This window comes from Rissa tridactyla, chromosome 20, assembly GCF_028500815.1.
Source record: "Rissa tridactyla isolate bRisTri1 chromosome 20, bRisTri1.patW.cur.20221130, whole genome shotgun sequence".
NCBI classification, from domain to species: domain Eukaryota; kingdom Metazoa; phylum Chordata; class Aves; order Charadriiformes; family Laridae; genus Rissa; species Rissa tridactyla.
Genome location: NC_071485.1, coordinates 3,624,253 through 3,639,226, shown reverse-complemented (window position 1 = coordinate 3,639,226; position 14,974 = coordinate 3,624,253). Strand labels below are relative to the sequence as shown.

Below are 14,974 nucleotides of genomic sequence, written 5' to 3'. Positions count from 1 at the left end.
GCTGCAGGCTTTCCACAGTTACCCCAATTTTGTATTCCTTGTCTCTGCCCAACTTCAGCTATGATGAGGAATCTAGGGGGATTAAAAAAAAGAACAAGACGCAAAGCCTGGTACTTTTTCCTTTCCACCTAAGATAACAAAACAAAAGCAGCTGAAGCAGGAGATAGTAACAACACCTACAGGGTTGAAGTGCGTTGCTTACGCTTACTGACAGAAGACAACTGCTCGTTACTAACAGGTATCAGGTACCCCGGCACAGATCCCTCCTTCATGAGGAGTTTGTTGTGGCATTAAGGGTCTATTCACCAGCATTTTGGGTTACGTGTTTTACCCAACTGCTTAGGCACAGCTCTTAACACCAGTTCACCAATCTTCCATATGTGTCTGTTAACCGATGGGGCCGTTGTTTTGCTACTTCAAAAAAAAAAAAAAAAGGAAAGTGCAACCGTTATTTCGTCAGCAGTTGCTACATTTATGCAGAGGTTTTGACCATCACCTTTAAGTTGTATAAGGGATGCTGGGTATAGCGTATGCCTCATGGGAGTTAACCTGCAGCATGGTCAAGCTTCAGTTACCGAGCAGGTGTGTGTTACCGTGCAGTACTGGCTTTTACCATTTAATCATAACATTTTTACAAGCTGTATTTGCTCCAGTACCTGCTTGAGCCACACACTTGCCCAAAAAGCTACTGCTGAGCACCTGGGCAGCCCCCGCTGGGCTGACGGCCTGAGCCAGCCCCCGTTTGGCCTGACTGAGTGCTGCTGCTCTGGCCCCGATGCTCGCAAAGCTCTTCTCGTGCCCGGGGGGCCATTTGGGCTAAGACCCCCCCCTCACCGTGCCGTGGTCTGGCCGGTGCTGGACCAGAGCGTTGCCTTCATGCTCTCCCTGGGCAGGCTCGCGCGTGCTCCAGTGCTGGCGGCAGCACCCCCTGCACCCGCAAGTTTTCTCCCTACAGTTTGCCCCCCCCCAGCCGGCCCTTGCCATGGATGCCATGGTGATGCGTAGGAGGCCGCCTCCCCCCGCCCCAACTCTGCGGGACCCCCATCCCAGGATGCTCCGCAGCCGGCAGGGAGCTGGCTGGACAGGTTAGGAGGCACACATCCATCTTTCCTCGGCTCCCCCTCCCATGCCCCCCAGTCAATATGTCTCTCTCCGATGGGAAAGTTAATAAATTTAGCTCTAGATTAAAAGTATCGATCATTTCATTTGTAAGCGATAAATAACCGGGGGGAGCGCTGGGCGGCCCACGGGGTAGGGGCTGCTGGCGCTGGCTGCCGCAGCCGTGCAGCCCGCTGGGGCCGGGGGCCCTCATATGCATTCTGCCCGGATGCTGGCATTGATTTGCTATTAGTCTCCACGCACCACCCAGTAGCACATCATTCCCGGAGCCGCTATTAATGGCCTTTTGATAAATAATCACTTGTAAGTCAATAAATTTTTATTAAACAGTGTGGCGCTTTGATTTATGAAAATCCGACGGGGTTTGTCTGGGAGAAAAGGGATGCAGAATTGAAGCGGAGCCGCTATCCATCTGCCTGCCAGGCCACCCTGCCCGCGCTCGCACCCACACGCCCCCGGAGCAGCCGGCCCCGCGCTCGGCGCAGCCCTGACCGAATGCCCCTGGGCTGCCCAGCCCCTGCCGCGGGGCACAAGGCGGGTTTGGGAAGGGCAGAGCTGTCGCTCGCCATGTGCCAGGCGAGGGTCGAGCCCCCAGGCTGGCTCAGTGGCCGGTGCCATCTGCGTGGGCAGCAGGAGCCACGGTGGGCAGAGGAGGGCCCCGGCCACAGCTCAGGGCACCCGTCCGGCCGCGGGGGTGCTCGGGGCAGCCGGGCTGCGGCTGCGATTTGTCACTCTGCCCGGCTGCTGCAGGCCCTTTGCCACCTGCTTTATTTGTCTCCCAGCCCTGACGTGGCATCAGACAGGTGTTAAACTACTTAATCACTTTAAAATTGTTTTAATTTTCTGTTTTGTATTGATCTCCACAGCACCAATTAATCAGCTCACTGGACCAGGCAGTTAGTACATTAAAAATTGTCAGCCACGCTGGGCAGCTTAGAAAATGTCAAAAAAATATCCCGACAGCAGCCCCGCACTTCTCCTGCCGTGCGGAGCTGGCTCCTGCCGAGTGCTGGCTCTGCCCACGGACGGTGACGTGGCTGTCCCAGCGCTGCGGCGGGCACAGGGGACACGGGGGACGCAGCCTCCGCCCCAGCCCTGCGCTGGGACCTGGCGAAGGGTCCCTCAGCTCCAGCACCTGCGGCAGTCGTCCCACCAAGGGAGCGGAGGGGCTGCGTGGCTGGTGGGGGGAGCGTTGAGCACCCCACGCTCGTTAGGGGGCTGGACAGGGACCTGTGGGGGAGATCAGTCTTCCCTAAGCCCTGGGAAAGTGCTGCCGAGCGATCAGGGCTCCTTGCAAAGTCCCCCCAGCCCAGCACGTGGTGGAAAGTGACAGATTGGAGGGGACTTGAGGCCAAAGGCCCCAGGCGGACAGGTGGCACGGTGACGATCTGCAGCCCCGCACCCCGGCTCCCCATCACAAGGCTGGTGCTCCGGGTTGCTGCAAAGCCCCAGTGCTTTGGGGGCTTTGGCCACCTCCAGGGGTGGACTTGGCCACCGGCCTGTCCCTGGATGCTGTCCCTGCGGCCACACGGGAGGGCAGCTTGGGTTGCAGCCCCAGCAGCTCCTCCATGCCTGTGCCACGCTGCTAATCAGTATATGATGGGCCGGCAGCACCTTATCTCCTATCGATTTCCTCCCAGGACATGGCTGGTCTGTTTGCTCACACCTGGCTGGCGCTTAGTTGGCTCTCGGCTGAACAACTGCCGCGCTCACCAGGCCCCCAACACTGTGCCAGTGCCACCAGGAGCCCCTTTGGTGTCCTGAGCGGCTGGGGACAGACAGCCCCTTGTGGCACCCACCCTTGGCGTGCCAGGCCTGAGCTGGGGGGAGCCGTTGCAGGGGACGTGCAGACCCACGTGCACACACACGTGTACGCAGCCCCCGCTGCACCGGGGTGCAGCACGGCGGGGGGGAGGCCCACCAGGTTGGCAGCAAACACACAGGGGCTATTGATGCCACATCAATCCTGCAACCCCGACAGGTGAATGGGCTCTCACTCACACCGTTAAGATAAATGATATTTATTTGCTGCTAATAGGTTCCAACAAGAGGCCCCAACGAGTGACTTTTGAACCAGCACCTCTTGCTGCCGGTGCACGCCCAAAATGGGGAAAACCCTGGGAAACGTCCCCAGGGCTGCCCCGCTCCTGTGGGCTCTTCCTGCCCCACGCACAGCACCACAGCCGCGGCCCCTTCCCCTGCCTGCACGCAGACCCTGCCCCATGCGCGCCATCCCAGCCCCTTCTCCGGCCCGGCCTCATGAGGGCACCCTGGACCACACGCCCGCGAAGCAAGCGCTGGGACATGGCTGGGACCTTTATTTCATCAGTGCCGACAGCTCGGCCGCGCCTGACACTGCCCACACGTGCTGCTCCCAGCCCTGCGAGCCACGATCCCTGGGCAGGAGCCACCAGGAGGGGGGGCGGCAGCCGCCCCATCCCCACAGCCGGGCGTCTGTGGGGGGTCACCCCCCCAGCAGGAAGCAGGTGGCCAGGCTGGGTGCCCCATGGCCCAGAGGGGCGGGCTGTGCCACGCTCAGCCGCTGTGCGTGCCCAAGCCCAGCACCGAGAAGGCCGCACGGTGCTTCCTCAACAGCAGCCGGATCTTCTCGTCATCTGAGTCGGGGTCCAGGGGCTTGTTGTACTCGTCGTCCTCGGTCTCAGAGGCTGCCCGCTCTCCGCCAGAGCCCCCCGCCCGCTGTGAGGACGAGGAGGGCTCCAGGGCACTCTTCTTCCTCCATTTGGTCCGTCGGTTCTGGAACCAGACCTGCCGCCCCACGGGACCGGCTCGGTTAGCAGCCACCACGCCACACGCCCCGTGCCACGCAAGGACCCACACTCACCTTCACCTGGGACTCAGTCATACCGAGGGAATAGGCCAGCCGTGCTCTCTCCGGACCTGCCAGGTACTTGGTCTGCTCAAAAGTCTTCTCCAGCGCGAAGATCTGGTGCCCCGTGAAGGTTGGGCGCGTGTGCTTCTTCTTGTGGATGCTGTCGGTCAGGTGAGCCGGGGCTGCGGGAGAGGAGGGAGGCGGGTGAGCCCCCGGGCTCGCCGCAGTGCATGGCTCTGGGCAGCTCCCCCACTCCCGAACATGGCACCAGCCCTCAGCACCCACAGAGTCCCTCCACGCTGGCTCCCCTCCAGATTAAAACCGTAGTCTGGCTTCAAGGCTTCAGCCTCATCCCAGGAGGGCTGAGCTGCCCCCTGTGCCGGCCCCACAGAGACAGAGCTGTGCACCTCCTGCTCGGGGACAGCGCTAATTTCTTGTGCTGAGAGAGGGAAGCGTTGCCAGCAGCAGTGCACGACCCCAGACCCATGCAGCACCGGCAACACCGTGCCCCCATGCCCCACACCTTGCAGGATGCATGACGGGAAGGCAGGCAGTGCTGGAGGGCTCATAGCCACGCCGGGAGCAGGCAGTGGCGCTGCCTGACCCGTCTGCTCTGAGAGCATCACCTGAAGAGGGGGAAAGGGGACTGCGGCTGCAGGCTCTGAGCAGCTGTGCCCGGAGCCTCCCAGGACTCCCCACAGGATGGTGGGTGCACCCACCCTGCCCACCCTCTGCCACGGCAGCAACATGCTCTGCCATCCCCCTGCAAGCTCTCCACCAGGCAGGCAGCACTGCCAGCCCAGGGCCAGCCATCCTGCCTGTCTCTGCCCGAGCTGGGCCAGGCACCGACCCCAGTGCGGCTGCCGGAGGGACGGGGGATCTCCGCGCGGCAGGCTCTGCCTGTCCTTGCCAGCTGTGGCTTGTCTGGGCGCTAAGCAGAGTTAATCTCTGCCACTGGAGCTGCCCCTGCTCTTGAGTCAAAACCTCTGCGGCAGGTTGAGGTCCAGGAGCCCTGACCCCAGGTCCATTCCCACCCTCCTGGGGCCACCTGCAGGGCGACCAGCTGAGAAGATGTGTCCTGGGCAGCTGACCCATGTCCCTGCCCTGGTGCCGGTGGGTCGGGGCTCTGTGGGGTGCCCGCCGTCTGCGGCGCCCACCAACCGCCCTCCCGCCCCGGCCCCGCTGTACTTACGGCCACCGCACTGCCGGCCGCCCCGCCAGTCTGGGGCTGCCTCTGCCCAGCAGCTCCGGCCCCGTGGCAGGTACTCGCCGCTGGCCTTGGGGAGGGCCCCCACCTGGGGCCCGTAATAGACGCCCGGGGAACTCAGTCCATTAAATCCGCCTGCGTGGGGGTAGCCGGGGAGAAGGCTGCTGTTCGGCGTTGCCGCGGGCCGGCTGAGGATGTCGGAGATGCCATGGGGGGTGCCGGCGGCCAGCTGGGCACCAAGCCCGGGGGGGCCCAGCTTGTAGAAGGAGCTCTGCACCGAGTACTGGCAGACGGGTGCCTTGGCCTCGGGGAAGGGGCCCAGTGAGGGGCCATTGAGCAGGAAGGTTCCCGGCAGGTTGGCGTCCATGGCTCTGGTGTCAAGGCAGCCCTCAGAGCCCGGGTCCCCCGGGGTGTGATGGCTGGCCCATCCCCACTGGCCCGGGGGCTACTGGGCCCTGGCACCCACCCTGGCTGGCGAGCACCCGGGTGGCCCTAGGGCCCTGTCAGAGGGCCAGTCCTGGGCGGGCAGGTGGCCACGAGCAGGGCCAGGCCCCGTCTGACCCCGCCGAGGTGGCTCCAGCTGCGGACCCAACTTGGGCTTGGGACGAGCCAACATTTCTCTGATAAAGCCCAGGGCTATTAGAATACGGCGCCCCCATTGGCTCGGCGGCGGCAGGTGGCGGCTCCCATTGGCCGGTTCCGCGCCGCCTCGGCCGCCATTGGCTGCGCCGCGGGGCCAGCGCGGGATTGGCCCAGCCCAGACAAATTGCGCTTTGAAAGGCGGCGGCGGGGGGACGCGGCGCGCGCTGGACAGCGCCGGGCGGGGCGGGGCCGGGCCGGAACGGAACGGGGCGCGGGCGACGGGGACCTGCGCAGCGCGGCCGGGCCGGGCCGGGATGGGATGGGATGGGATGGGATGGGATGGGATGGGATGGGATGGGATGGGATGGGATGGGATGGGATGGGATGGGATGCGGTGGGATGGGATGCGGTGGGACGCGGGGCCGGGATGAGCCGGGCCGAGGCACGGCAGCGCCGGTGCGGCTGGGAGACACACCCCCCCCGCGGACGCCCCCCGGGGCTCCGGTGGCTGCTTCCCCACCCGCCCGGGGAGAGCCCGGTGGGATCAGCGGGGGTGCGCGCCCTCCTACAGCTGGCAGTCCCCCCCGCCCTCCTGGCAACGGGGCACGGGCAGAGGGGACCCCACTGGCCCCCCGCCCCGAGCCTCAGCCTTCCCCACGCGCTCAGAAAAGCAGAGCCGAGACAGGGTCTGTGTTGGTTTCTTTATTAATTCATAGTCTGATAGCTGGTGTACAGGGAAATGATCTATACATCGGGGGCTAAGACAGGGAGATCCAAAAGGCTTCTTTCCATAACAATTAAAAAAAGGAAATAAAAGTAATTTTTAAAATTTCTAAAAAGCTTCTAGTGTGCAGACTGCAGCATTCTCTAGGCTCAATGTCGGGTGCAGCCTCCCCCTACCAGCCCTACGAGCAATCCGAGCGCAAAGCAATGTCACTGCAGGTGCCCGGCACGGTTGCAGCACAGCACATTCCCTAAGGCGTATACAAGGCCAAAGCACAGGACCCACATACAACTCTACGGTGATGCTACGGAGTCAGCTGTCGCAGTGGGTCTAGGGAGGTTATTGTACACAGCGAGGGTGATGGATGGAGAGTCTGTGCCTATATGGCTCAACTTTGGGGTGGGAAGGGGTCGCTTTGCTCTCCAAGGCTAAGCTGGGTCAGTTGCTTCGCTGCAGCCAGGCTTTTTCCTGACTGCAGGGGAGCCAGGGGCTTTCCCGGCAGACGCGCACCCTCTGCGAGACAGGGCTGCCCTGCCAGGGCCACCAGCCTGAAGCTGGAGGTGGGCTCGTTCTGCACATGGCCACAGAGAGCAAACTCGGGCCCTGCGAAACAAGTCCATGGCCACCTCCATGGGAAAGAGCAGGGGGTCCCCACACCACTGTGCTACAAAGACCAGGCCCCCACCTTGTTTAGGTAAAGGACGGAGTTGGGGACATGGGACCTCCTGCCACTGCCTGCATCTGGCCCTCCTGGGGTCAAGTATTGCAGCAGATTCAACCCACTGCACACCTCGGCGTTTCCTGGGCAGCTCTGCCCACCACTGGCCGCCTGCTCGGGCAGCAGCTGGCCCCAGGGCTGCCCTGGCTCCCAGGGTGACTGCTTGGGCCAGGCTGCTGCAGCGGGGCCTTCACCTGCCCACAGCACAGCCACCGGGGGAGCAGCCCCCCACATCTCTGAGGTTGGTCCTGGGAGGGTCAGCATCCACGGGCCAAGGGGCTACGCTCATTTGTGCCCTCGGAGGGAGGCAGGGGACCCTGCAAAGCCCTTACGTGGGGTGCGTAGTGCAGGGCTGCTGGCTCATCTCCTGAGCAGATATTGTGCTGAGTAGACCTAGGCACAACCGCCTGCATGGCACAAGCATCCCCTGCTCTGTCTCACTACCCACCGTCCCTGGGCCCCAAGCACCTCAGCACAGGCCAACAGCTTCACCCCAGCGGGATCTAACCCAAACTGGGGCTTGCACCATGGACAGGCTGGTGGGACTGCACCTGTGGGCCCCCCTCTTCAGGCCAGGAAGGGACCAGGCTCAGCCAGAGGGGCACAGGGCACTGTCTGCTGCCCTTTTACTCCTATAGCCTCCCAGCTCCATTCACCGGAGCTGCTCACCTACTCCAAAGGTTTTGCCCATCCTGCAGCCTGAAGAGGTATTTGGGAGCAGAGCTGTTAGTGCTTTGTACATACTGCTAGAGTGTCCCTAGGGGTTTGCATAGTATTTATTGGTTCATATACACAAGGCTGATTGCTGTACAGTTTACACTTTCAACACAAGCAACGAGCTCAGTGCTCAGCCCAGAGCCCTGCCCGGGCAGGAGACGTTGCACGTGCTGGGGAGAGGAAGGGCCGCCCTGCACCAGCCCCTCTGCCCAGGGCAGTTGTGCTCCCTGAAACTCCCATCTCACACACCCCTGGCAACCGCTGCCCTCCCCACAACCCAACACTCACTGAGAGGGATGAGAGGCGAGTCCAGCAGAGGCAGCACGGGCAATGGGGCATCGAGCCCCTCTCCTTCCACAGTGAGCAGTGCTGTGCTGCCCCACCTTTCCTCTTGCAGCTGGAGCACGGGTGGGGGGATGCATTTAAACACGCAAATGCACGAGGGTGGAGTCTCCTTCCTTCTCGTTTTCCGCCAGTCCAGCTCTTGCCTCCCAGAGTTGCTGAGAGGATGCCCCTGGCGCGTGCTGCTGTCGCTGGGCTCCTGGCAGCAGCGGGGCAGGGACGGAGGCCCCTCCGTCGGTTTTAAGTACTGTAGCTCATGCGTCTTGCAGTCAGTCAGTCATGCGGATAGGACGGTAAGTATGTCTCATACAGAAATCATGCCATTAGCCTATAGAAACATGTACAGCCAGCCCTGCTCCCCTCCACTCTCTGCTTTCCTCTCCTCTCTTCTCAGGTATGTGTCAGAACGTGTGTGGAGTTCAGTGGTTTGGTGTTGAGGTGAGATCCTGGAGACACGCAGAGAGACAGAGATGGGGTTACCAGACACTCATAGTGGCCAGGAGAAAGGGTATGTGCAGTCCCAGCCCCTTCTACACCCGGTGCTTGACCCACATGCACCCATCCTGCCCAGATACCACAAGACAAGTTTTGGGGGGTGTCAGAGAGACACTGACAGAGCACCAGTAACTGCCCTGCCTGGAACCAGCAGCAATGGCATAGATGGCATTGGTGGTGCTGTCCCAGCTGCAGAGAGCAGCAAAAAGCAGGAGCTGAGCTGCACCAAAGGCAATGTGGCACTGGGAAGGAGCTGGGAGGGCTGCTGTAGGCTCTGGGATAGAGGCGGCCAGCCTTGAGCCTCCAGCCTCAACTAGGGTGACCGACTGCACCTCACTCTCACAGCAGCGGGTAGGACCCCACACATTCCTAATGCACACCCTGGGGCACTTCAGCACACCATGGCAAACAGCGAGAGCAAAGCAGCAGGAGCACTGCCCCAGAAAGAGGGAGACCCAGGGACTGTCTGGGGAGTGGGGCAGGCAGTGCGTGCGAGGACACCGTCTGTGTGAATGTGTGTCCACAAGCACGAGCCTCTTGACTGTCATGCACCCACAGAACCGACTAACACAGTGGAGAGAGGAGGGAGACAGGGGACAGACACAGCCATGCACGTACAGCTTGTCAGCTCCTCCCTGGCCCAGCAGCGCCTGGCAGCTGGCAACACGCGTGCAGCACCTTCCCCCAAGTGCTGCGCTGCCAGCCCAGCAGCGAGCGTGCAGAGAGCAGTGATGCAGCTGGGTCCAAGTGCGCTGTGCCAAGCACCCTGCCTTGAGCCTGGTCTAGTCCCACCCAACAGGGAAGGCAGGGGAGCAGGACATGCACAACGCCCAAGGGATGATACAGTGCTCACACCGGGCCTCAATGGGAGAAATGTCCCGGTTCAAGACAGGTTCCCTGCCCTCAACCCCTACAAGCATCATGTTCCTGCACCCCACCACTCCGGCATCCCTGCTGCCCTGATGTCCCCCAGCAGCACCCTGCCATGGCCTGCACCCCCTTTCCTGGCCGCAGGAGCTGCAGCAGACCTCACTGCCGCCCTCTCGTGCCACGATGCATGGCTGGCAGCGGCTCCACTTGCGTCTCCCAGCAGAAATGCTGCAGAGCGGAGGCAGCCGGCCGTGGCCCTGCAGAACTGTGACACCTCTCAGCTGGCTCCTGGCTGCACCCCGGGGGAAGGGGGGACAGGGGCACCAGGCTCCAAGGGCTGGTCTCATCTGCCACAAGGCTGCACAGTTACTGCTCGTGGATGAAGGGGACAGCTCTGCTCAGACCCCACACAAATGCCGTCCACTCCCTGGAGCGGTTTTGGACAAAGCTCATCCCTCTGCTGTAGCCCAGCGTACCCAGGAATAACAACCCCGTGGCCTTGTCACTGGGGACCACTGCCCTGAGGCCCCCAGGGTGCTGTGACTGCAGCAGCAGCCCCCTCAGCGCAGAGGCTGACCCAGCGCCAGCAGCTAGCCGAGCATCGCTGCAGAGCAGGGCACCCCGTGCCCATTGCGCCCGGGCCCTGGGACAGGGAATGGGTTAGCAGCATGGTCATGCCGCTGCCCACCCTCAGCGTTTTGCTGCAGCACAGCAACCCCTCTCTGCAGGCCAAGAGCTGGCAACAGCCCTGCCATACTTTCCCCAGGAGGATGTGCACAACCAACAGCTCGGTGCAGGCAGCAGCACGGGGAGCTGGGATAGAAGGGAGAGCAAAGGTGGGGTTACCTCAAAAGAGGCCATTTGAGGGGTCACTGCTTCCCCCTTTTCAGGCTGGCTCGTTTCACTATCTGAGCCCCCATTCTGCCCCCGCAGACCTCCGGTTTCGGGACACGCACTCGCACCTCCTCCTGAGGAAGCCGCAGGGGCAGGAAGCAGGACATCACCCAGGCGAACGGACAGACATACAGAAGAGGACAGGAGAGGGAAAAGCAGAGTCAGTTGGCAGAACACACCGAGCAAGAAGACTGGTGCAGTGGGCAAGAGCTGCCCCAGAAGCCTTTGAGGGGAAACAGGAGAGGAAAGGAGAGCAGGGCAGAAGAAGGGATAGAGGGTGGCGGAGCCCCAGAGCCTGTGAGTCCTGCAAAGGTGGCGCTGGCCCTGGGCAGGGTGCCTACAAGGCAGGGCGCCTACAAGGCAGGGCTATAAGCCACACCTTACCTTGGCCCCCAGACCGTCCCGGTGCAGGATGGAGTATTTCATGAAGTGATCGTCCTCAGCCTCCAGGTCTTGGGGCTCCTGCAGAGAGCCCTCCAGAATCAGCTCCTCCTGCTCCTGCCTGTCATCCGTGTCACCAGGGCCCAGCTGACGCACCACCTTCCGGATGACCTGCAGAGAAGCCGCACAAATGGGCATCACAGCTAGCCCCGGGCATCACAGCTTGCCCCAGGCACTGTGCCTCCCTCCTCGCCCAGTCTGGCCCTGGACCACACGTGGTGTGCAGCCTCTGTCCCATGCGCAGGGTCTGGCCGAAGTGCCGTGACCGTAACCGAAGACGGCGGGACACGGGTGCCCTGCATGGGCCCCTGGGCTGCGGGGAGGAGCCCGGCAGCCGGGCAGAGGGGAGAGGAAAAAGGCTGCAGCATGCCCTTGCCCACACCATGCCCTTGATCACTCACCTTCTTGGTGATGATATTGCCTTGATCATCTGTGAACTGCTCCTCAGTGACCTGCTCTCCAGGGAGATGAAGGACTTCGTTCCCCTGCAGTGACAGGAGGGACAGCAGGGCATTTCAGGGGGGTGAGGGGAGCCCCTCTGCAGGCAGAACAGTACGCCTGTCACGCACTCCACAGCCTCTGTCTCCCGCCCTGCCCCATCCCTTTACTGCTCTCCTCTGCATCTGCCCCAGGCTGGTTTCTCAGCTCCCTGCTCATTACCTTCACAAGGACACGCCGGCGGACGACCCTGGTGGAGAGAGCCTCCTCGTCGTCCGCCAGCCCCTGGCTCTCCCCGAGCTCCTTGTCCAGCTCACGGTGGGCGTGTTTGAGCAGGAAGCGGACAGAGCCCCTGACGATGTGCATGACGTTCTGGCAGCTGACCAGGAAGAAGGCCAGCAGCACCAGGGCGATCAGCAGCTGGGCCAGGAAAGCCCACATCCCGCCTCAGCGCGCACAGCTGCACGTCTGCCCTGCGGGTCTCAGCCTGCTGCTCAGAGCCCGGCCATGCTCTCCGTCTGGGACGGGCAAAGCCCCTGGGGCAGGAGCAGCCCTGCGGGTCTGCAGGCTGCCGGCACGGTGCCCCGGCTCTGCGGGAGGACACTGTAACCCTAGCCGCCGCAGCTCAGCTGGCTGTGGGCGGCGAGAAGGGAGCGGGCAGGTGGAGCGTCCTTTGGGCTCACAGCCTCTGTCAAAGTCATGGGGCCAGGGCCGAGACAGCACCACCTGTCCCCAGCCAGGCAGTAAATGGACAGCCCTGTCCCCCTTCTCCGACAGCTCACCAACAAACTGTCCTCTTGGCTGTGGTGGGGAGGGCAGCGTGCAGTCCTCTGTCACAGGACAAATGAAGCCCCGGGCAGGAGCCAGGGGTTTGGGGTGTCATTGGAACTGCACGCGACTCAGGAAACACGCACTGCAGAGCTGCGCGACCACCTCCAAGCATGGCCGCGCTGCCGGCATGGCTGTGCATGCCCTGTCCAGGGAAAGGTGCTTACCCTCACCTTGTACCTGCCAGCTCCATGTGGCCGTGGCTGGGTGCCCACCACCCAGCCTGGCCCCCAGACCAGCTCTATTTGTGGCTCCAGCAGGCTGTTGGGCCAGTGGCCAGGGCAGATACTCAATAAGGAAGCAGTCAGAGAGGCTGTCTGGGTTATAAATGGAGAGCAAGAGCTCAGGTATCAAGCGCAGCAGGCTATTCTGGGCTGAGAGGCACTCCCAGGGGCAGAGGGCAGGAAGTGTGCCAGGAGACTTGTGCCTCAGCTAGCACCTGGTCTGCCCGGCTGGCCCTGCGGTAGGCTCAGGAACAGGCTGTCCATAGGGTCCCTACCTCCTGTGGGGCCGGGTCCCCCTGCTCTTATCCTCACCTGGCCAAAGAAGCGGCTGTCTGCCTCCTCCTGCCAGCCGCCTGTGGGGTGCTGGGGCTGCCAGTCGCTGTCCTCTGCGGAGCTGACCCGCATCAGCTCCACAGCTGGTGCCAGGACCAGCTCTTGCTCCTGGCCCTGTGCCCCAGAGGCCGTGGTGTGCATCGGGAGCAGCCTTCGGGTGACCCCCTCCTGCCAGGAGCCCGCTGTCAGGTCCTGTAGGCAGGAGATAAAGGAGCCTTCTGCATTCCAGTCCCTCAGCCTGGGCACCGGAGAGGGACAGGGACAGGGAGAGAGAGACAGAGAGAGAGAGGCAGTCAGCTTTGCCGTGGAGTGCTGCACCATGAGCAGCAGCCTACCTCCGGCAGGCACACCGGCGCAGCCTGCACCCTGCCAGGCGCTGGGCTCCCCAGCTCACGGCGCTGCCGGGCACCCGGCACAAGCAGCACAAAATGCAGATGCACAAAGGGCACAGGCCTCCTCCCCTGCCACGCTCCCTGCCCATCCCACAGCCTCGCAGCCTGGCTGCAAAGGTCTAAGGCAATGCTACGGAGCATCGCCAGGCTCTGCGAGGGACCTCATGGGACTGGTGCCACTGGGAACACAGGAGGATGCAGCCCAGGCTGAGACGGCTCTGGTCGGCACAACCTACATGCAGGGCCTGGCCGGCTGCCGGGGGTCCCTCCCAGGTGCCCTGCACAGAGCCTCCCACAGCATCTCCAGAGAGGTGCAAGGCACTCAGCCCAAAGCCACTGCTCTGTCTGCCGGGGATGCCCAGGCTCCAGAGCTGGAGACCAGCAGAGAAGCAAGCAAAGCTGGGAGATTATTGCAGCTGGCCCAGCACAGGGCAATAGCTGGCGAAGCAGTTCTGCTCCCCTCCCACGGCCATCTTGGCACCCCAGGCCGCAGTACCTGTCTGTGCTCTTCTCCACGATGTGGCTAACGGGAGGTGATGCCGTGATCCTGGCTTGCACCTTCTGCTGAACTGAAACAAAAGAGACTTCACTCTCCAGGTCCTGCTCCCCGGTCCCTGGCTGGTGATCACTGGCTGGCGTCTTCCCCTCTGGCCTCGGCCCCTCCTCCTGCTCTAGAAGGTCAATCAGGCCATTCATGGCATCTGAGTCCACTGTGTCATCCTCAACCAGGTCCATAGAGCCCATGTGGTCCGGGCCATGTGCATCTGCCAGAAGCTGCCCCGGGAACCGGCCTTCACTTGTGGCATCTGAGTCCTCGGCCTTGCTGCACTCCAGAGAGGAGTCCTCAGCAGTCACCAGTGAGGGGGTGAGCCCCGAGGACCACACCTGCATGTCGGACATCTCCATCAGGGCGTCCTGCTCGGTGGCAGCCATGGGGATAGCATCCATGATGGCCACCTCATTCCAGTACTGGTCGGCACGCAGCGGGGATGGCAGCGTGTAATGCAGGGAGGCGGGGGACAGCAGCTCATCCTGCAGCGAAGCGTAACCTATATGGGCAGACAGAGGCGACATCTCCAGCAGCCGTCTCACACGCGCACAAGCACAGGGAGGCAAGAAGGGAAACAGCCTCCAGGAGGGTGCCTGCCCCAAGGACAGCAATAGTCATGCCACAGACCCCAGTGGCTGGGCTAAGCAGGGCTGCGCTCACAGCAGCTGCTGCCTTTGCACGGTCCCTGCAAGTGCGGCCATGCCTGCCTTTGAGTCCTGGGGTTGGTTTGGGCTGGCCCTGGGACTGCCCGCTCCCTGCGGGGAGGACTGGCCCGGCGTGCATATGATGCCCCATCCACACTGCAGGACACAGTGCCTTCTTTGCTACCCTGTGCCATCAGCTCCCAGGTCCCTGCCCACAGCCCCCATCCAGCATCGGCTGGCTGACAGTCACCAAGGAGTTCAGGTGGCCAAGTCTGGCAGGCACTGACTCCCAAAGTCGACCCCTCTCCGCAGCACAGAGGAGCAGGCTGGAAGTAGCACCATGAGCAGGAAAGGATGGCCCTGGTCCATTTCATGCAATCCCAAGGCCCTGCAGGATGCAGCCAGGGCCCTAAAATCCCCTTGGTGTCTCCAGGGCTACAAGCATTTGTCATGTCCTCATCACCTGGGGCCACGTGCACAGCCCAGGGACACCAATATGGACTACAGCCAAGCCAAGCACTCCCACCCAGACAGGTGGCTTTGCTCAGCCTTTCTCAGCTCTGAGCCACTAACCCCTTTTCTACCCTCGCAGATCAGCAGAGAACGCATTCTGCACCCCAGGCAGC

General features: G+C 62.6%; 2 protein-coding genes across 10 annotated transcripts in view; both read right to left on the bottom strand.

Moving 5' to 3' along the window:
* Positions 1-3,124: 3,124 nt before the first annotated feature.
* Positions 3,125-5,754, bottom strand: NKX6-3 (NK6 homeobox 3). The gene is made up of 3 exons (XM_054224910.1): positions 5,142-5,754; positions 3,962-4,131; positions 3,125-3,885 (listed from the first exon to the last, which is right to left on the bottom strand). The coding sequence occupies exons 1-3, from the start codon at positions 5,521-5,523 to the stop codon at positions 3,655-3,657; spliced, it is 783 nt and encodes a 260-aa protein (XP_054080885.1). The 5' UTR covers positions 5,524-5,754; the 3' UTR covers positions 3,125-3,654.
* A 671-nt stretch (positions 5,755-6,425) lies between these two features.
* ANK1 (ankyrin 1) overlaps positions 6,426-14,974 on the bottom strand; it is a 41,581-nt gene continuing 33,032 nt past the window's right edge. For 6 of the 9 annotated variants that reach the window (XM_054224885.1, XM_054224887.1, XM_054224888.1 and 3 more), the window contains 6 exons: positions 13,651-14,203; positions 12,742-13,000; positions 11,341-11,424; positions 10,883-11,050; positions 10,451-10,572; positions 6,426-8,685 (listed from right to left, as the gene is read on the bottom strand). In XM_054224885.1, the coding sequence (XP_054080860.1) occupies positions 10,474-10,572; positions 10,883-11,050; positions 11,341-11,424; positions 12,742-13,000; positions 13,651-14,203 (1,163 nt within the window). In that variant the 3' untranslated portion in view covers positions 6,426-8,685; positions 10,451-10,473. The other 3 variants (XM_054224889.1, XM_054224893.1, XM_054224892.1) reach the window with 3 other exon arrangements.

Coding starts and splice junctions, on each gene's coding strand:
- NKX6-3 (XM_054224910.1), bottom strand. CDS start 5,523: ATGGACGCCAACCTGCCGGGAACCTTCCTGCTCAATGGCCCCTCACTG. Junction 4,132..5,141: donor CGGCCGGCAGTGCGGTGGCC/GTAAGTACAGCG, acceptor CCTCTCCCGCAG/CCCCGGCTCACCTGACCGAC. Junction 3,886..3,961: donor TGACTGAGTCCCAGGTGAAG/GTGAGTGTGGGT, acceptor GTGGGGCGGCAG/GTCTGGTTCCAGAACCGACG.